Source organism: Haliotis rufescens, unplaced genomic scaffold (genome assembly GCF_023055435.1).
Source record: "Haliotis rufescens isolate VD_foot unplaced genomic scaffold, xgHalRufe1.0.p SCAF_23, whole genome shotgun sequence".
NCBI classification, from domain to species: Eukaryota; Metazoa; Mollusca; class Gastropoda; order Lepetellida; family Haliotidae; genus Haliotis; species Haliotis rufescens.
In genome coordinates, this window is record NW_025963924.1 from 1,159,688 (window position 1) to 1,180,561 (window position 20,874).

Here is a 20,874-nt window from a genome sequence, read left to right on the forward strand (position 1 = left end):
CCCACCAGCATGGTATGGTGCTGACAAACCTAGAAACAATCGTGTCTAACCGCTTCTTTTAGCATTATTCAAGCAATATCACATTGACGCCAAAAATGGACATACATTGTACACGGTAGATAGAACCTGAGAAAGTGCTTTAACCACCATGAGCCATGATCAAAAGCACCACTGAAACTATCCTCTCCATTCAAGGAAAATTTTTAACTAAACTTTCATTTTCAGAAGCATTAAAAATCCATTTCAACGACATGTTATTGAATTAATTTTCGATTTCAAAATCAAAATTTGAATATAAGTCTTCCCGAAGGGCATATCCATACAGAGACGTTAGACAGAAATTATTTCATGATGTGCATGATGTTTACAAGCAACCAAGGCTCCCTGGCTTTGTGCTGTTCCCAAGGCCAACCTGCTGCCGTGTCACATACTTACTGGGTGCTCGGGTCGGATATTGCATCCGAGAGGTCATCAAATTCTGTTAATGGTTCACGTATTGCGTCCTCATAAAGGTTGAAACTGCTCAACGTGTGGATGACACTAAATAGTCGGAACAAACATATCAGGTAAGCTGATGCACCAACATTCAAGATCTCAATTTTCCTGAAAATCTGGTCATCTATTCTATTTCATTTTTGCGTTCTAAACAAATAGGATTAAAAAATAATGTTTGTTTTTTAATGCCGAAGGAAGAGAGGCCTTTTCAACTTCACCAAAAATGTAAGGACAAAAAAACAAAAAATCCAAAAATCAATATACCATTTTTTGAATACTCACAGTCGTGGTTCAATTTAATAGGTCCTTTGAAATAAGTTTCAAAGGAAAAAGAAAAGTCATACCTGTTTCAACTTGAAAGAAGGTGCCTCTGAAATTCTATTTTTGTAAGAAAGATCACGAGCAAGTATTCCCCACGCCCTAGATTAGTTACTGCCATGACAACACACATGGATCCTAACAACCCATGCATTAACCCCACTTTTTCCAAGTCATTAACCCTTCAACCGCCAGTTATGTCCAAAATCCCATGAGTGGACATTAGAGCTTAACCTGTTGTTTCTGTAAATCATGCAAATGGGTTGCACTGTATCAGTCCTACATGCACAAAGACGTTGCTCTGATACGTTTTGAAATCACTCATCAATATTTGTTGTACTTTTGGATGTGTTTGCGAAGTTCTGTTAGTATGTAATGAAAGGTGCAAAGTTGCTAAGAAAATGAACAATCATAATTAATTTATTTAATCAAGTTTTGTATGTATTTTGAATGGTGAGATGCTAGGATGATTATGATGATGATTATGATGATGATAAATGAGGACAATAATGCCAATAGGGTTAAAGCAGAATGAAAAGGGTGATGAATCTGCTACTGGTAATAACTAGGATAAAATGGTACTGATAGTGATGATGGTGATGATGATGAAGGGACAGAGCATGCAGCCATGCACAGACAAAAGCAGAGCAGGCACTGCAAGTCAGGGTTTTTCCAATGGAACAATTCACATTCAATATGCAATCCTGCACAACTTCAAAGAGTTATCTCCCTTTGGTCACCATCTTGGACATCTTAAAAACTAGTCAAACTGACAAGATTCAAATATAATAGATCATGCAAAACTTGTCATCCAGTGAGCATGTGCATAAGAATGTGTTTTAGGTACAAACTGTGAGTAATTTTCAGAAGAAAAAATAATATTTGTCTCCTTCACCATGAAACCCAAATTCCCAAAAAGGAATGTTAGATGAAGGATGCAAACCAATCCTCCTCCTTTCAAGCTGGTTAGAAAGTGAACCCATTTTCATGTAGTTTGATATTAATTTGAATATTTTGTATCAATATGTAAGTCCTGAGGCACCTTCATTCAAATGAAGCAGGTTATGAAGTGATATAACGATAACATGGTCACCATTTCAAGGTTTAATTTCAAAAGTAAGTACGATGATTCGCCTTTGAAAAACTAACAACTGTACAGTCTCCTAAATTATGTTAAATTATTTTCCTCTTTTTGTATAAATCATCAATCGTTACAACCAGGATGTATTCTCTACCCCACCCCCACTCAGAACAAATGAAACATTCAATTCTAAATTCATGCAAACACAGAGATTCAAATTATAAGTGCACTATGTCTAGACAATTTATGGATGCATGACAGATGTATAATCAAATTAAAACCAAACAGGTAAATAAACCATGCTAGCTGGTTTAAGATACATCCGTGAAGTTACATGTGCAGTTGTGACTAGACACACAGTACGCAGGAATGAGGCGTCTTCCTCACAACATCAACACTTACCGTTTGGGATCATGCACTTCTATTGAGAACTTCTTGTCTCTATAATACAGGTTTTCTAGCTGTTTCCATGTGAATAACTGGAAAATATCAAAAATATCATGTGGCATATTTGAAATATGTCCACAGATTGTGTGGTATATCTGGAATATATCATAAATATCATGTGTCATTTCTGAAATATTTTCCAGATTCGCTGTATATTTGGATATATCATAAATATCATTGTCATTTCTGAAGTATATCCCAGATTGTGTGGTATATCTGGAATATATCATAAATATCATGTTGCATATTTGAAATATATCTCACAGATTGTGTGGTATATCTGGAATATATCATAAATATCATGTGTCATTTCTGAAATATTTCCCAGATTGTGTGGTATATCTGGAATATATCATAAATATCATGTTGCATATTTGAAATATATCTCACAGATTGTGTGGTATATCTGGAACATATCATAAATATCATGTGTCATTTCTGAAATATTTTCCAGATTCGCTGTATATTTGGATATATCATAAACATCATTGTCATTTCTGAAGTATATCCCAGATTGTGTGGTATATCTGGAATATATCATAAATATCATGTTGCATATTTGAAATATATCTCACAGATTGTGTGGTATATCTGGAATATATCATAAATATCATGTGTCATTTCTGAAATATTTCCCAGATTGTGTGGTATATCTGGAATATATCATAAATATCATGTTGCATATTTGAAATATATCTCACAGATTGTGTGGTATATCTGGAATATATCATAAATATCATGTGTCATTTCTGAAATATATCCCAGATTGTGTGGTATATCTGGAATATATCATAAATATCATGTTGCATATTTGAAATATATCTCACAGATTGTGTGGTATATCTGGAATATATCATAAATATCATGTGTCATTTCTGAAATATATCCCAGATTGTGTGGTATATCTGGAATATATCATAAATATCATGTGTCATTTCTGAAATATATCCCAGATTGTGTGGTATATCTGGAACATATCATAAATATCATGTCATTTCTGAAATATATCCCAGATTGTGTGGTATATCTGGAATATATCGTAAATATCATGTGTCATTTCTGAAATATATCCACCAGATCGTGTTGCATACCTGGAATATATTATAAAAGATGTGGTATGTTTCAAACATATCCCACTGAATGTGTGGTGCATCTGTAAAAAATCATAAATGTAATATGACATTTTTTGAATATATCCAACAGATAATGTGGCATACCTAAGATGTAGTAACACAGATCATATAACACACCTCTGTTCTGGAATTGGCAAAATGAGGAAATGTAGTGGATGGGTGTTTCTGGTTGTCAGTTTTTCTGACAGTTACAACTGACTTAACAACACTGACGTAGACACGTCTCTCAGTGCAAGGATCTCGGCAACAGTCCAAGGGAGATAACTCTCCTGTCTTACATGTTATCGGTGTCTGACAGTGGCAAAACAATATACCAGCTGACAAGCATGATGACAGGACCTGTCTCTGCCAACAAGAAGCTGCACGGGCAACAGTCCAAGGGAGATTACTCTCCTTTCTAACATGTCATGAGTACACCCACATCAGACACATAGCTCCCTCTTCATGCTTTGAGATCATGTTACAGGAAGTGCCCTCTTCATGAAGATCATTTCAGTCCACTTTCATTACTTGCAAAAAGTATGTTCTCCAGAAAGCATTAACCAGGAACAGAAGGTGCCACAGCGCTCAAGTTCCATTATCTCCAGGTGAAGGTTTCAACTTGACACTTCCTGTTCAAGCAAACTCCACAAAGTCACTGGACAAACTTTCTGGTCCTATTATTCAACCACCTGTGTTGAAGTAACTTGTTTCACTTGCAAACCAATCTCTGAAAAACCCCGCAGACAAACAGTTGCATCTGTTCATTTTAGACACAACACTTCCCAGTTTCTAACAGGACAGAGATGATGATGATGATGATGATGATGATGATGATGATGTCAGGAATGGAGCAAAACAACTCAGCAGCGACAGCCTGACTTTTCCATCTATGATCAAAACAGTCCAGCATGCCCAAGAGTAAATGAATGTTGTTTTACGCCTTTGTCAGCAGTATTCCATCAATGTCACTGTGTCATGTAGATAATGAAGTCTGCATCAGGCAAACCTGTTGCTGATAGCATGGTAAAAATGTCATCAGGTCATTGTGTCCCACGATCAGCCAAGTCACACATTGTAACCGCCTGACTCCTGTGAGTCAGCTCTAGGGACAAGAACCCATGAAGATCCAGGGTATATAGCTGGCGTATTGCTGAGTGCAGCGTTAAACAACAAACAACATCAACATCTGTTGACAAACACGGGTGGTACTAAGGAGGCCCGGCTAGTCTGTCTAAGAATCCTCACAGGTAGGAAAACATTAATGGACCTTACCTTTCTTGGCGTAGTCTTGTCGTTCTTGTCAAACACTGAGATCCCCTTTGGGCTGATACCCAACCACCATGGAATGTCTTTCTTGTCCTGGACACAAACAGTACATAATAACAACAACAACAACCACAATAACAACAACCATCATCATCAATAATTCCCCAAATCCACACCCTGAAGCATGCTCAAAGAGCTACCGGTTAACTTGGATTAGTGTCCTCTCGATTTTCATTCTCTCATGTAAATAAAAAACAAACAAAAAATGATTTGGAATTAAATTCATACATATAAGGTCAGAAAAAACAAACAAGTTTATACAAATCACTTTACATGCACCAGTCTATTTACATAACATTGTTGACGGTATTTAAATCTTACTGTGATATAAGGTCAGAATTACGTCACACTAGAAACAATGTGATATCTAAAGATTGTTGACGTCATTCGACAGTCATGGTTTTCTAAGATGGCATACGTCATCAGTGCATTTTTCAAAAGGGGAGCTCAAAAGGATTAAGAAACAATGGGTAATAAAGAAATTATAACACTTGCATCTGTGTCTTATTGAACTCGCTCTTGCTCGGGAAATACAAGAATTCTTACATTCATTTCTTAAAACCAGTATGACAAACATGCTATACACGTATACTAACCTCTAATGATTACATTTTCAACAAACTCACTTGTTCTGACATCAACAGCTAGAGTGAGTACAATCTCCAGCAGAGTGACTACTACTCAACATTCTGGCAAGATGAAGACTTACTATGCCTGCTGTTGTCAAGTTGAATACACAAAACATGCACCCAGAAAATGCTTCATACAAAAGAAACATTGATCCAAGATAAAATTCCTTACTTCAGTTGCAAGGGCAGATATTGTTGCACAAAAATATAGATTTTGTTTTTGTTGATAAACAAGCAGCTTACAAAAGAACAATTATTTGTTCCATATACATTGTTCATGTTGATTTATTGTGGAACAAAAACCTTGAAATGAATCTTTGTTTCCATGCATACTTACTTTGACTTCGTAGTAGTGTATACCGTATGTAGGAAGTCGTTCAACTATATTCATATAACTGAAAGAGAAAGACATTTTCTTTAGTGAAATAAATCTAAACATGACTAACGCTCCTACTAAAACAAGCAGCCAGTGCAAACTGAAACTATCACCAAACCACCCAAATAATTACCACTAACCTGATGCAAACTGAAACTATCACCAAACCACCCAAATAATTACCACTAACCTGATGCAAACTGAAACTATCACCAAACCACCCAAATAATTACCACTAACATGATGCAAACTGAAACTATCACCAAACCACCCAAATAATTACCACTAACATGATGCAAACTGAAACTATCACCAAACCACCCAAATAATTACCACTAACATGATGCAAACTGAAACTATCACCAAACCACCCAAATAATTACCACTAACATGATGCAAACTGAAACTATCACCAAACCGCCCAAATATTTACCACTAACATGATGCAAACTGAAACTATCACCAAACCACCCAAATATTTACCACTAACATGATGCAAACTGAAACTATCACCAAACCACCCAAATATTTACCACTAACATGATGCAAACTGAAACTATCACCAAACCACCCAAATATTTACCACTAACATGATGCTAGCTCGTAGACTGCAGCCAGCTACACAAGTGAATGTGAAGATTGCTTGTGGTTGTAGTTAGCAATCTTGCCGCTTCATAATGTCTGCTTGTGTCTGGTCATAACAAAACCAGTGGTCAACCATCCCAGTTCATTCCACACTGAGACCTACACCTGCCAGACCACAGAGTTGACTAGAGCTCCTTATAACTTTTTGAGCAATTGAGTTTTTACTCAAAAGTTTCTATTTTAATTGGGTTATTACATTTTTCATTGGGTAACCAATATTTTTTCACTCATCTGTTCATCACTCCATTGGGTTTTTCTCCAAATGTGTAATCATTTTGAGATTTAAAAAAAAATGAAATAATGTTTTACATGTATATGATGGTTCTAAATATAGGCTTGACTCGAAAGGTAAATTAGCTCATAATTGTGTTTCGGAAATTAGCTCCGTTGTACGCATGCTGAAAAAGCTTCATTGGGTATTTATGCATGCTGTTTTCAAACAATTGAGTTTTTCATTTAATGCATGCATTTCTGTACGCAAGTTAATTGAAAGTAATTGGGTTTTGAATGTTTGGTTTTTGTTTGTTTTTGTTGTTGTGGGTTGTGTTTTTTTTTTTTTTTTTGGGGGGGGGGATTTTTACACAAATACGCAGCTAATCTGTAGCTATGGTTGACCTTTGTTTTCAACATTAGAATTGGCACTAGTTCTATATAGTCCTTGCAAAATGCCCAATAAGGTATCATAAGGATTAGTAGAAATTTACTTTTTTAAGGGTTTTGCTATATGTTATCTATTAGGGACTTATGAACTAAAAATGATAGTTTCTACCGCCAGATTGTGGTCAACAATCAGAGTATAATCCAATTTCAGAAGTCATTGTGACCAACCAGTCCCCGGCCAAGTCAGCTTGAGATTATTCTGCCCAACATCCAAGAACACAACTTCCCCTTAACCACAGGTTTATTAACCCAACTTTAAACAATATACATATTCCAACCACTCTACAAGCTGTTATCACACTGTTCGCTCCAAAACAAGCCCGGAAGTCACCATTGATTCCGGTTTATTTTCATTTTCTGCTTTTCACAGCCAGTGCAACTGAAACTGAAGTGATCATGTCGCTCGAGACGTATTAGCTTTCAGGCTGTGACAATGATCCTCTAATTCTGTGCCATTATCCCTTGTCTAAGCTAGACCTACATCGATCAAGGTGATGAGCCGCTTTAATTACACAGCCTCACACCTCCAGCGGTCAGGAATAGCCCCTCTCGCATCCCGCCAGATGCAGCCACAGTGGTTCTCACACGAGATAGATCTCAGAGGTCCAGCACGATCACTCTCATGACTGCTTGAAGCACAATGGCCACAGGGAGTGTGCAGGAACTTTCGTTTAAAATACAGCATGGAAGTCCTTGAATACATGACACTTTTTATGGATAGCAACTTCTTTTGTTCTTTGTCACAACGTTTCAGAGCTACTTCTTGCTCCTTCTTCAGGTGAATGACATAAGCCTCATGTTAAAATCCAAAGGTTTAGGGGTCAAACACTTAGGCAAACCTAAAGGGCCCCAGGTACGCACAGGCACACAGGCACACACTCACGCGCGCGCACGCACGCACACGCACACATTTTATCTCCTGTTACAATCAATGGGGACCATTATGAAGTGATTTGTAATATCATAACTGAATATGTCTGAAGAACTTTTCACATCCATCATCTCCAGTTTCAACTGGAAGATCAATATTTGTGTGTCTCATGGTGCAATAGTGCAGGGTTTGTACTTCATGTGTTTCTCAGTTATCCGATGTTAAGAGTGAGTGAGTGAGTGAGTGAGTGAGTGAGTGAGTGAGTGAGTGAGTGAGTGAACGTCATTTGCTGCAGTCAGCAGTATTCAGGGATGCAACATTACTTGAAAAATTAACTAAAACACAAGGTCCAAAGCTTAAAATTAAATTATAAGTTTCACTAGTTCATATAAATGATCTACTATAGAGCTGCCACCTACCCAATATCAGTGTTAGAAATAAAAAAAAATGCCAGGCTGCCATCAGGACCCACAGACCTTAGAAGCTGCAGGTCCTGACTAAACTTTTCAGGCCCTCATTAAAAAAAACTGCAGCTCATTGTGACAAATAAACTGACACGCAAAGTTACTGCAGGCCATAAGGACCCCTACAAATTTGAAACTACAGACCTGACACGGGCTTATTGGCAGGCGCGTATTTCGAACACTGCCTAATGGTAAGTGTGGCTGACCACAAGGTTACTATCCGTTCCTCAATTTTATTAGCACTATAAAACTTGCAAATCCAGAACAAGTACACACTGCCACACACATGCATGCATGTTGATATGTCAGTACAATTAATCTTAAACCCCATTTCAACTTACTCACCACCTGAATTTCAATAGTCTCGGAGAAAAGACCGATGTTATGTTCGAACACTGCTGACATATTCTTTCATTACAAAAACAAACAACATGAACCAACATTTATCACCAAGGGTCATGAAAACCTATATATCATTTACAATATCCACCTCAGCTTCAGGAGGTCACTTGGTGGTGCAACATGATGTATGGTTTACAGAAACTCGGATGTTTTACATTCGCTCCTGGCCAGACAGATATTACAGCAGCAGCATCACAAAGTATCAAGAAAGTAGCCTTGCCCAAGGTCTGTCATCATCATTAGTTTCAGAGTTCACAGGCAGCCCTCTTGAGACAGAGCAAGTACTTCTATCTAGTACATCCTTCCTGTAACCCAGGACATCAAACAGGAGCCTATAAGCTTCCCTTCTACTTGACTGGGTCGTCTCAAGTCTTATGCTATAGACCAGTGATCCTTGGGAATTAATCCTGTTCGGTACAATGTCACACGGTTCATTTTGGTTGTCCGAAGTAGTTCTCTTACATTATCAACAACATATATACTACTTGGATCAAAACTTATTGCCTATCTTGACATACTAATTTTTGCATGTCTGGTGTGTTATATGAATTGTTGAAAAAACAACAACATAGATCTCTTCTCATATCCTTTTAAAACTATTTAGCCTGTTAAAAGACAATTAAATCTCCTTTCTCTTTAAAGCATCAACCAGAAGCAGTGTTTGAAACAAAAAATAATTGCGAGACTGCCATCAGGACCCACAGACTTTAGAAGCTGCAGGCCCTGACTAAACTCTTCAGGCCCTCATTTACAGAAATGCAGCTTATTGTGACAAATACATTGACATGACAAATACATTGACGTGACAAATACACTGACATGCAAATTTACTGCAGGCCATGAGGACCTATACAAATTTGAAACTCAGGCCAACACTAGATCCTCCTGCAACAGCCTTACAGGCAGGCCCTTATTTCATACACTGACCAGAAGTGGACACAGGCTGTGATGAGTATTAAAACTGGTTACCACCCAAATTGACTTTGAAAGTTTCGTTTTTACAGATATTCTATAAATAAAAGCGAGTATGGTTTTACGCCGCTTTTAGCAATATTCCAGCAATATCACAGTGGGGGACACCAGAAATGGGCTTTACACATTGTACCCAGGTGGGGGAATCGAACACGGGTCTTCGGCTTGACCAGCAAACTCTTAAATGACAAGGCTACCCAACCGTCTCTCTAAATAAAAGAGCTTTATTGACTAGGATACATGTTTACATGGATTTATTTCTAGCATTAAATGATTCACTACACAGTTCAAATTTCAAAAGTTGAACAAGCTACTTACTTGACTATGGCAAGACCTCTGGATGTCCCTTGTAGCTTCTGATAATAGCATAATATACGGTCCTCACTGCAACATAAAAAGCTCAGTCAGATATGATCATGTGACATTTACCACACAAAATCCTCTTGACTATAAATATCACACATTCATAAACATTCATGGTATGCAGGAGAAGGATGTCAGAGTCATCAAAAACCATGAAATCGCCATCACATCAACTTGATAACTTGAAAACTTGGCTATCAAAGCTGAAATTTCAAATTCATATTATCAAGCTTGTCCGTACATCATAAAACATCTACAAACTTTCTTTAGACTAACAGACGATGGATGGCAGACAGTACACTGTCATCGCATGAACTCAATTGGTCGATGACCAGTTGGGCTAAAAACGAACAACAAACCAGTTGCCAATTTTGCCATTAGTCTGGCACATTAGAAGTTAACTTCTGATCTCGTAAGATGAGAATATACCAGTCCATGAACTAAGACTAAAAATATACTGAAAATATAGCCAAAATACATGTTCAGGGCTGGTAACTCAAAAGAGTGTGACACAGACAGCATCCTCATCTGACTGACAATCCTGAACTCCGAAATCTAACAATCTGTCACAACTGAACTAAAATATACATCAGTAAAACCTACATCCAAAGAATGAGGTGTAGGATCCACTAACTGCCTAGGCAATTATGGGAGGCGGCGGCAGCAGCAGTTAGGCCCATCAGCATCTTTCTCTTCCTTCCCCTTGACACCCCCCCCCCCCCCCCCCCACACACACACACAGTGACCTACTTGGCAGTGATTCATTAAGGCAGTGGCAGCAATTGCTTCACATGAACATGTGACTGGGAATAGGTGGGAGGTGCTCTCTCTGAGTCATTGTCACAGGCACGGGACATACCTGTGGCCGATCTACAGAAGCACCTCACACACCACTAAATCTGACTGTTAGATCTTAAACAGCTCTCACTTGTTCAGGCCTCAAAGTATAAATTTTTACCAAGTCATATGGCTACAAGTAATTTTTCCAGGTAGCCAGTGGTAAAATCAAGAAGTCAAGCCAATATTGTAGGTAGCCAAAAGCATTTGAAACCTGATATCTTTATCAAATAACTATTATAATATGTACAAGTTACATATCATGTACCTCAAAGGGAAAAATAACGCAGAATAAATACTATGAAAAAATATCTCACTGACACAATTTCAACAAAACCATTTCAATGTCAAATTGAGAACTTTGCTGAATAAGCCTGACAGAACCTCTAGTCTGCTAATTAGACCCAACCCATAGTCCACATTTAGCTGCAGATGATAAAATATCTAAACATTAACTATGGAATAGAAAAAGTGAACACTGGAATTAACAGGTGACTGGTAGGAGGAGAGGACTCATGAAAAGTTCACTCCTACCAAATATATACTGAACAAAGGCTCGGGTGGTCTGAGTGAGTGAGTGAGTTGGGTTTTATACCCTCCTTAGAAATATTCCGGTGGTATCACCTTTGGGGATTCCCCTGCTGTTCCAATGTGGAGATTCAGACCACGAGACTTACCAGCTGCCCCATTCTGACAACATTAATGATGATAAACCAAACCAGCTCCTTCACCGACCCTCATACCTTCTCTCCCAGATCCTAGAGAATAAAATTGAAAAATGAGTCTAACTAAAGTCTGAACTGATTTGGCAAGTCTAGATTGCCTCAGCTGTTCTGGGCATTTGGATTTTATTTTCTTATTTTGCAGATATATAGTTTTAAATAAGATAACTTATTTCTTGGACAAAATGTCAGTCTACACCACTCACCACATTCAAATTTTCCCCACAGCCTGTCTCCCTCCAACCCCCATATAAATTTTCCTTGGGATAATAAAATCTTATTTTATCCACCACCCCTCCCCACATTCAGTTTGCCCACAGCCTCCCTCCCTCCCTCCCTCCCTCCACCACACACAAACCCACAGCTCTACCCAGCACCCACTGCCCTGGAACCCAGGCAGAGTTTCTTGAACAACCAGCATCTCCAACACATGGAGCTTGTCAGTGCTAATACAGGGAAGCCTCCTGACCAGGACAAATCAAGCTGAAACCCATCAGACCTGAGCCGGAGGATTACATGATGCTTGGATGCTGAGAGATACCCTTCCCTCCTTCTAGAATATCGCCTCATCAAGTGCTTCTCTCAGAAGAGATTTACTACAAAAAGTGAACACGCCCTGAACAATATTTGTTAAATGACAGACTGAAAAGTTGATATTACAGCCGTTTAAGATGTCTTTTGTCTCTTCAAACCAAAAGATAGCACTTTTTGAACGAAGGCTACTTACAGTTCTCAATTCCTTAACCAGGAACTGTTTCTTGCAGCTAAAATGCCAGTGTTTTGTCCACTTAAATTCCCTTAACATTTGACAACCGACACATGGTAAAGATGAAACGTGACTGTGTGGATGGGTGCACATGAAGCCTCATATATTTGTGGTTCCCACCCAGCTATCACAGCAAGACTATAACAGATTAGACCAGCATTTAATTACACAATACCCTTCTCGACTCTAAAAATATTTTTAAAAAATTCCCCATGCTGATTTCAAATTGGAATAGAGCTGGTTAGAGCTGGCTAGACTTGCTTTTGTATACGTTTCTAGATTATTTTTCTTTTCTTTTTCAAAAAATAAATATATTCGACAGTCATGGTGTAGGACTAATAACAGACATGCAAAACCCTACTCACAAATGATAAAGTGTTCTGTTGAAAAATGGCTACAACCTCCAACAATGGTTAATCATTTAAGACAAGGCCGCCCTTGCTGTCACCAACCTCCAACCTAAGGCACCATTTATTATGTATGAGGCCAGCATGGTTGTAACACAAACCTAAATAATTCACAACCAACACAGGGAGACTGTTCACCTCACCTGGCCCCGATCTCATTTTCTACCCTCTGACCCAGAAATGACCCCAAACATTGATGAGTGACCCAGTTCCACAATTTCATGAAAGGTCCATGACATCTGAACACTTACACCATTTTTCATATCCTAAACTTCACTTCTCTATCTCAATCAGAAAATAACCATAAAATGTTGCCTTGATAAACATACAAATTGTACTGACAAAGTTTAACATATTCAATTACCCTTGGCGTTTCAATTCCATTTCTGTCCCAATCCCTCACCCTGTATCTTTCTTATCTGTTTCTGGCAGTATGTGGTGAGATGAAGTCATTAAAACAGAACCCAACAGTTGTTCCGAAAGCAATGCATGCAATCTACTCCAGACACTGATGACCCAAATATTTTCCAATGCATTAAAGAATTACTGCATTCAAACATCTACAATTTCAAAGCTGAATATTCGCGATAGAAATTAATCTTGAAAATATCCCACAAGTGATAACATGTTAGAAAAACTCTAAAACATGTGACATTCTACCCTTGGAATAACTTTAACATAAGGCCAACAGACCCATGCTGATCCCTATCCAGGAAAACCATGGCAACAAAAGAAGCATCATTCAAGATGAAGTCTTTTGTCAAATAAATTTGCTGACAAATCATTTGGAAAAGGAAAAAGAATGCACATGTAACATTATCAAGACAAAGCCAGTGTTTTATGATCTTGTCTGGAAGACATGAATTTCAAAGTGACATTTTACAGCACACAGCAATGTCACTGGTTGCTGGAACTGCAATAAATCACCATCCTGCAACTTTTGGACGACAAAAACAGTCCCTGACAGGACATACAGAACCAGGTTCAGTTCCCTTGAAGAGTTCACCAAGACAGTTTCAGCAGTGCAAATCTGTATATCAAATGTTTTGGAATGCTCAAGTAGGCGTAAATTCTCAAAGAAACATGCAAAGGTCAAACACCAAATCTTACTGACAAAAATGCCACTAAATTCAGGGGAAATTTGCAAGGCGAAAAAGATCCTAAACCGATACCGCCCCAAGGCCATCAACCTGTACTACCTAATTGACATTCTTCCACTTCAATTGCATGCAAGCAACAATTCGAAACCAATAAAAAAGTCAGTGAGTTGTTCAAGAACAGGTTGAAACAACACAGACTAGGAACCCACAACACTAAATTCTGTGTCAATCTGGATGGAAATAGAGCACAAACAACATCTCGCCCACAAAGCTGGAGTGTTACTTAATCCAATATCACTTCTTTCATCAGGGTTATTTTGAGCCAGGTATATAGATCTCATTCCCAGAGCTGTAATACAGGCACTTGCTGGGACAGATCCTAGAAGCAAGCTTGATGATGATACCTGATGGAGACAACCACTTGCTGTGTGTTCCCCACAATCATAGCATTAGTCTATTAACCTTCAATCAACCTCTAGAACACTGATACCAGTTTGTTCTCAGTTAACCTGGGTAACTGTAATCTCAATATATCCAGGCTGGGTTTGCACACATTCTCATTACCTTAACTGATTGTTACTATCACCGTGCATCTTTCAGTCAAATCTAAATGTTCCTCTTAAGTGGCACTATGTGTTCTTCCATATGGAACATAATCACACTCTATTATCGTAAATTTTCGAAGCAGATATCCCACACACAAAAAAGAGTCAGAAAAACACTGACTGCTTGCCTGTCAGTATGACATTTATTTCTCACTACTCGCATTTCATAAGCATTTTTTAGCATGAAACTTTCAATTATACTAAAAATCATTGTCGTTCCTGGCTGAATTATATGAGAAATGTTTATACTCCAAACTTTCATTTTGTGATGGCAGTTAGATGCTCAAAGAGTATGATGATCAGACCTCATGCAACAGGTGACGAAGGACAGGACAATCGTGTTACCAAACTCCTTGCTGGATGCGATCTTGAATAATGCATTATCCACTAACACCTTCTCACTGAAACAATATTGACCCACAAAGCAACATTCACTACTCACCCTTCTTGATGAATGCACCCAGTATAACTCCAATCATATCCTTCTTTCCGATCTCACATGACACCTTCTCACGGAACACAATCATGAAGAGTCCAAACCAAAACCAAGCTCTTACTTGTTCTCCAATTTCCTGCAAATATCCTCTCAGTACCTGCCCAATCAATCTACAGTTGCAGCCAGTCAGAGCTATCAGTGTACAACGCCTTCGCTGATTACAAAACACTGCTGCAATTCTTCCCCTGGCTGTTACCAAACTCTAGTGCCAAACTCTCCGCCCAAAGATTAGTATTTGTTCACTGAAGAGCTCTTGTTTACCTTCCAGTCTGGCAGATTGTATCATCTCATAACAAACATACAGCTTACAAGTAACAATAGAGGATGCTATCAGTGTATGTCAGTCAGGGACCGGTGGAAGATGTAAAATGCATGTATTACACTTGAGATGACTAGATAACACCACGAGCATTCTAGATTAGAAGAGTCAATCAGAAAAACAAAAGCTTTCAGTGTGACACTGATCTTTCAACATGACATAAGTTACGTGTGTTATCTGAAAAGGGAACATCAGAATTAATCTATCAATCAAATCCCATTACACTGAGAAAAGGAAAGAGAACTACTTATGTTTCAAATGGACTTAATTGCTGTATGCGTGAGGGGTGAGTTTTGGAGTTTGTCAGTTTGGGTGAGAAGGTGGGGGTGAAAATCTTGGTAAGGGTGAGGGTGAGGGCAAGGGCGAGAGTCTTAGGTGAGGGTGAGGGCGAGGGTCTTGGGTGAGGGTGAGGGTCTTGTGTGAGGGCCTTGGGTGAGCTCCTTGGGTCAGGGCCTTGGGTCAGGGTGAGGGTGTTGGGTAAGAGTGTTGGGAGTTTAGTGAGGGTGAGTGTTGGTGATGGTGAGGGGTGGTGAAGGTGAATGTTGATGATGACGTGGGTACATGTGAAATGTCTGCTGTAAACTGTGATCCTAAACCTACTGTTCAGCTTTAAGATCTTGGGGCCCATTGAATATATTAAATAGTTAAACTCATAGCAAGGAAACAGTAAGACTCCCAGGACCCACAGAAATTCATCCATCCATTCAAACAGCTCCCAATTTCTAACACTGTTGTATGAATGATACGACAGTCAACAACTTCACAAACATTCCGAAGAAAATGTCATGTTCAATATCAAGGTAAAACATTTTAAGAAACTCCAGATTTAAACTAATATATCAACATCATGTCTTACAAGTTCATGAGCTATAGCAATGATCATGCCTAGTGTTCTCAGACTTCTAACTGGTCAATTCCCTGGACTTACTTAGCTCCAAGCGGTCACGACACCACCCTACTTCACCACAAATACCTCAGCCGTGAGTAACTACTGCACGACTCACATTATTACAAACTTAGGTAATTTGAAATCCCTTGATAATTTTTTAAGATGGAGCTCGGCTGTGAAATGAATCAGAATTTATTTGTCTAGCATCCATTAGCCCTATTAATGTTGTTTGTTATGTCAACATGTATGTCAGTGAGCAACGCATGCCGTAATGTGCAGGGAACGAGAGACAAGTGCGATGTTTCCAGATGATGGACAGACTAAAACAACTGTATTTTGTATCAGGTTGAGTGAGCAGCATGCAAGTCAAGACGGAAACTTGAGTGAAGTTAAATCTTTGTCGGTCTGGTAAGCACAGCAAATAATAAACCATTTAATAACACTAAAAATGACTGAAAATGAGGTCAAGAGACACGTTTTTGGCTCAGGCAGCAAATGTTGTATTAGTGTTGTCAGTGAAGACAAATAGAGAGAAATTGAGTGATTGAATGAATCTAGAACATAACTGACCTGTACATAAATGTGTCCAAACAGGCGAACCAGTGGTTGATGGCATAAGCATAACAATGACAAAATTCCTAACTACCATTATTAGTGAGTGAGTAAGTGAGTGAGTATGGTTTTACGCCGCTTTTGCAATATTCCAGCAATATCACAGCGGGGGACACCAGAAATGGGCTTCACACATTGTACCAATGCCGGGAATCGAATCCGGGTCTTCGAAGTGACGAGCGAACGCTTTTACCACTAGGCTATCCGACCGCCCCACTACCATTATTAAATCATGGGTTTGGAGTTATGTTCATGGTGCATATAGATTTCAAAAGTAGCCATCCAGAAAACTTTCTAGATGAACCAGGCCTCAGTGTAACCAGTTCTGAACACATAAGAAAACACCTCGTCATAACAGCTTCCTGTGGTTGCAGTTCACAAAGACACTATAGAAAAAGACGTGGTTAAAAGTCGACGAAAGTGGATCGATTATTGAAAGAGCATACAGTGACATGGATCCCGATCCATGAGGCCTTCGTTGGCTGGCAAGAACCTCACTCCTGGATCAGACAGAGGGAGCATTTCCAGCTCATAAAAACTAATGAAATCTCTTCCAGGCAGGTCAATGTTCAATCAGGGATAAGTAGGATCACCATTAAGTTTTAAAACCTGAAGCACCTCTGCAGTTCCGGGACTACGGCTGGAGTACTTTCTGCCTGCAAACGTGGTGGGCCTGGCTTTGGGGTGGCCACATCACACACCTCATCACAGAATCAATACCAAGCTTTCCCGAGACTGAGCAAGATGTGCTGAGTCGCCAGTAATTTCCCTCTACATCGGACACTCAGGTCTCTGTCTGCTACTTGTAGCTCACTTAGATTTGTTGCCAACAAATGTGACGCCACTTCTCTTGGCTTAGTTTTAGTTGCTGATTCTGAGATGACTGAAACGCTACTGCTTCAGGCCATGAGTCCATTCAGAGAGTATGACAAGAGCTGATCATAGACCATCATCGTTGCACTCTTCAGAACAGAAATCAGAATGGGAGGCCACAATGTGGGGACTAGTTTTATTTGTTTGCTTGTTTATTGCTGCACTCAGCAATACTTCAGCTGCATGAGTTCAACCTGTATATAACCAAACCTGGACCAGATATACCAGTGGTTGACATTAAGAACAATGCCAAAAGCAGTTGGTGTACAAGGATGTTTTTTGTTTGTTTGTTGTTTAACGCCGCACTTAGGAATGTTCCAGCTATATGATGGCGGTCTGTAAATAATCGAGTCTGGAACAGACAATCCAGTGATTGACATCATGAGCATCGATCTACGCAATTGGGATACAATGACTTGTATCAACCAAGTTAGCGAACCTGACCATCCGATCCTATTAGTCGCCTCTTACGACATGCCTAGTCACCTTTTACGGCAAGTATTGGTTGCTGAAGACCTGTTCTACCTTCACAGGTGTACAATGACATGCAATCACCCAACTCTGAGCAAGGTCCAAAGTCACTAATATATGACAACACCCAGTCATCCAGGACATAGAGTCTGACCACCTAATCTAATTAAGTCGTGCTGGGGACACGACATGGGATCAACACATGACCATTCAACAGCTTTATAACCATTCAACAGCTTCACAACAACCATTCAACAGCTTCATAACAACCATTCAACAGTTTCATAACAACCATTCAACAGCTTCACAACAAATATTCAACAGCTTCACAAACATTCAACAGCTTCATAACAACCATTCAACAGCTTCACAACAAATATTCAACAGCTTCATAACAAACATTCAACGGCTTCACAACCATTCAACAGCTTCACAACCATTCAACAGCTTCATAACAACCATTCAACAGCTTCACAACAAATATTCAACAGCTTCATAACAACCATTCAACAGCTTCACAACAACCATTCAACAGCTTCATAACAACCATTCAACAGCTTCACAACAAACATTCAACAGCTTCACAACAAACATTCAACAGCTCCACAACCATTCAACAGCTTCATAACAACCATTCAACAGCTTCACAACAAACATTCAACAGCTTCACAACAACCATTTAACAACTTCAATACAACCATTCAACAGCTTCAATACAACATACAATGCAAACAATTATCTACGTAATTACAACAGAATTTATATTTGCCATCACAATAATTGCAGATGTTCTTGTAAAATCTGCTCCAATATTCATAAATTTATAACAGGGCAAACCTAGAACGTCTAACTGACAATCCACACCCCCTCTGGAGTGACAGCTATATTGCTAATTCAATCAAGCAACAAGTAGCTACTCCAGGAGCACAGACACCGTATCCATGGTTTATCTCATGTAAAGGAGACTTTCATCCCACTTTCACACAGGGCACTCAATAGACAGTCTGGACCCTGCACTGATGCAGGCGCATAGTGACTACCAGACCTCTAAAACTGCAGATTGAAGGTCACATGTTTACTCAAGTTATCCCCAATACACCACTGGACATTGACCATAATAGGTCTATGCTAAAGTATGGGAGTTATAACCAGGGCTCGATATAGCCATTTATAAAACATGCACCAGTGCAACCTATTATTGAACAATGCAATCTAATATTTACGTCTACATACACCAAGTGCATGTAAAAATATTCAAATTCTTGTCTGACTTGTCCACATAACATCAATCTTTGAACACACTCAATACCGCTAAGCTTTATTTACCATACTACATCGCTAATTGCCGTGTTATGTGTAATTCATGACACACGACACTGTCATCAGGGATCTGATATTTTAATTATTTTGACTAGTTTATGCATCTATGTTCAACTTTGATAAACTTATGGGACCAGGGTGTCTGGTGCTTTTCTTGTCAACATGCACCTCGTGCAAGTTAAATCAACTTCTTTACATCGAGACCTGATGACAGTCGTAGTGCAAAGGTTGAATGAGGCAAAGGACAATGGTAGAAACTACAGTTTTCATCCACTAGTCCTTATAATGATAACATATAGTTTGTTTGTTTCTTTCTTTGTTTAACGCTGCACTCAGCAATATTCCAGCTATATGATGGCAGTCTGTAAATAATCCAGTCTGGACCAGACAATCCAGTGGTTGATATCATGAGCATTGATCCACGCAATTGTGATCGATGACATGCATCAACCAAGTCAGCAACCCTGACAACCCGATCCCATTAGTCGCATCTTACGACAAGCATATTTGCCTTTTACGGCAGGCATGGGTTGCTGAAGACCTAGTTTACCCCGGATCTTCACGGGTCTGCAAAACCGTAACTTAAAAAGGGCAAATTTCTACTAGTCCTTAGGATACCTTAACTATTGGGCAGTTTGGCATGGGCTATAGGACTAATGCCAATTTCTAACGCTGCAAGGACCTACCCAACTTCAAACACTGTAATGATACCCGTTTTTTTCATCATCCCCATAAACATCAAGGTGACCACTGATAAAAAAACCCACTGAAACCACCTGTAGAAAACCACTTTCTCCCAAGAGGCGACAATTTCAGACTTTTCACCCCCAAATTACAACCACAGATAAAGTCATCAAAGACTCGCTATCAGTGCAGATGTCAGGGCAGCCAGCCCATCATCACCCAATTGCAACTGTCGACATCTGCTGGAGGAGGATTCTCCTGCCCAAGGTTCCCCATGCAGCTGTGTATCTGTCTTATCACTGCAAACACTCACTCCTCATGAAGATATAACCCTCAAATTTGAGGTCTTGACATTAGGCTCATCCTGCCTACATCTAATCTCCACTGTACAGGCAATGCCACTGATCAATTCAAGCTAACAGCAAATTGAAACACAATCTTGAATAAACCCTCAAATTTGAGGTCTTGACATTTGGTTCATCCTGCCTACATCTAATCTACACTGTACAAGTGATGACATGGATCAGTTCAAGCTTACATCAAATTGAAACATAATCTTGAATAAACCCTCAAATTTGAGGTCTTGACATTTGGCCCAGCCTGCCTACA

The 20,874-nt window shown here is 39.1% G+C and overlaps 1 protein-coding gene across 13 annotated transcripts in view; it reads right to left on the reverse strand.

Annotated features, from left to right (window-relative positions):
- The window catches only part of LOC124140137 (FERM domain-containing protein 4A-like), a 214,736-nt gene that overhangs the window by 66,503 nt on the left and 127,359 nt on the right, over positions 1 to 20,874 (reverse strand). For 12 of the 13 annotated variants that reach the window (XM_046507532.2, XM_046507543.2, XM_046507540.2 and 9 more), the window contains exons 8-12: positions 10,120 to 10,185; positions 5,749 to 5,806; positions 4,729 to 4,815; positions 2,297 to 2,373; positions 436 to 540 (exon numbers count right to left, since the gene is read on the reverse strand). In XM_046507532.2, the coding sequence (XP_046363488.2) occupies positions 436 to 540; positions 2,297 to 2,373; positions 4,729 to 4,815; positions 5,749 to 5,806; positions 10,120 to 10,185 (393 nt within the window). The remainder of the gene's footprint in view (positions 1 to 435; positions 541 to 2,296; positions 2,374 to 4,728; positions 4,816 to 5,748; positions 5,807 to 10,119; positions 10,186 to 20,874) is intronic. The other variant, XM_046507534.2, reaches the window with a different exon arrangement.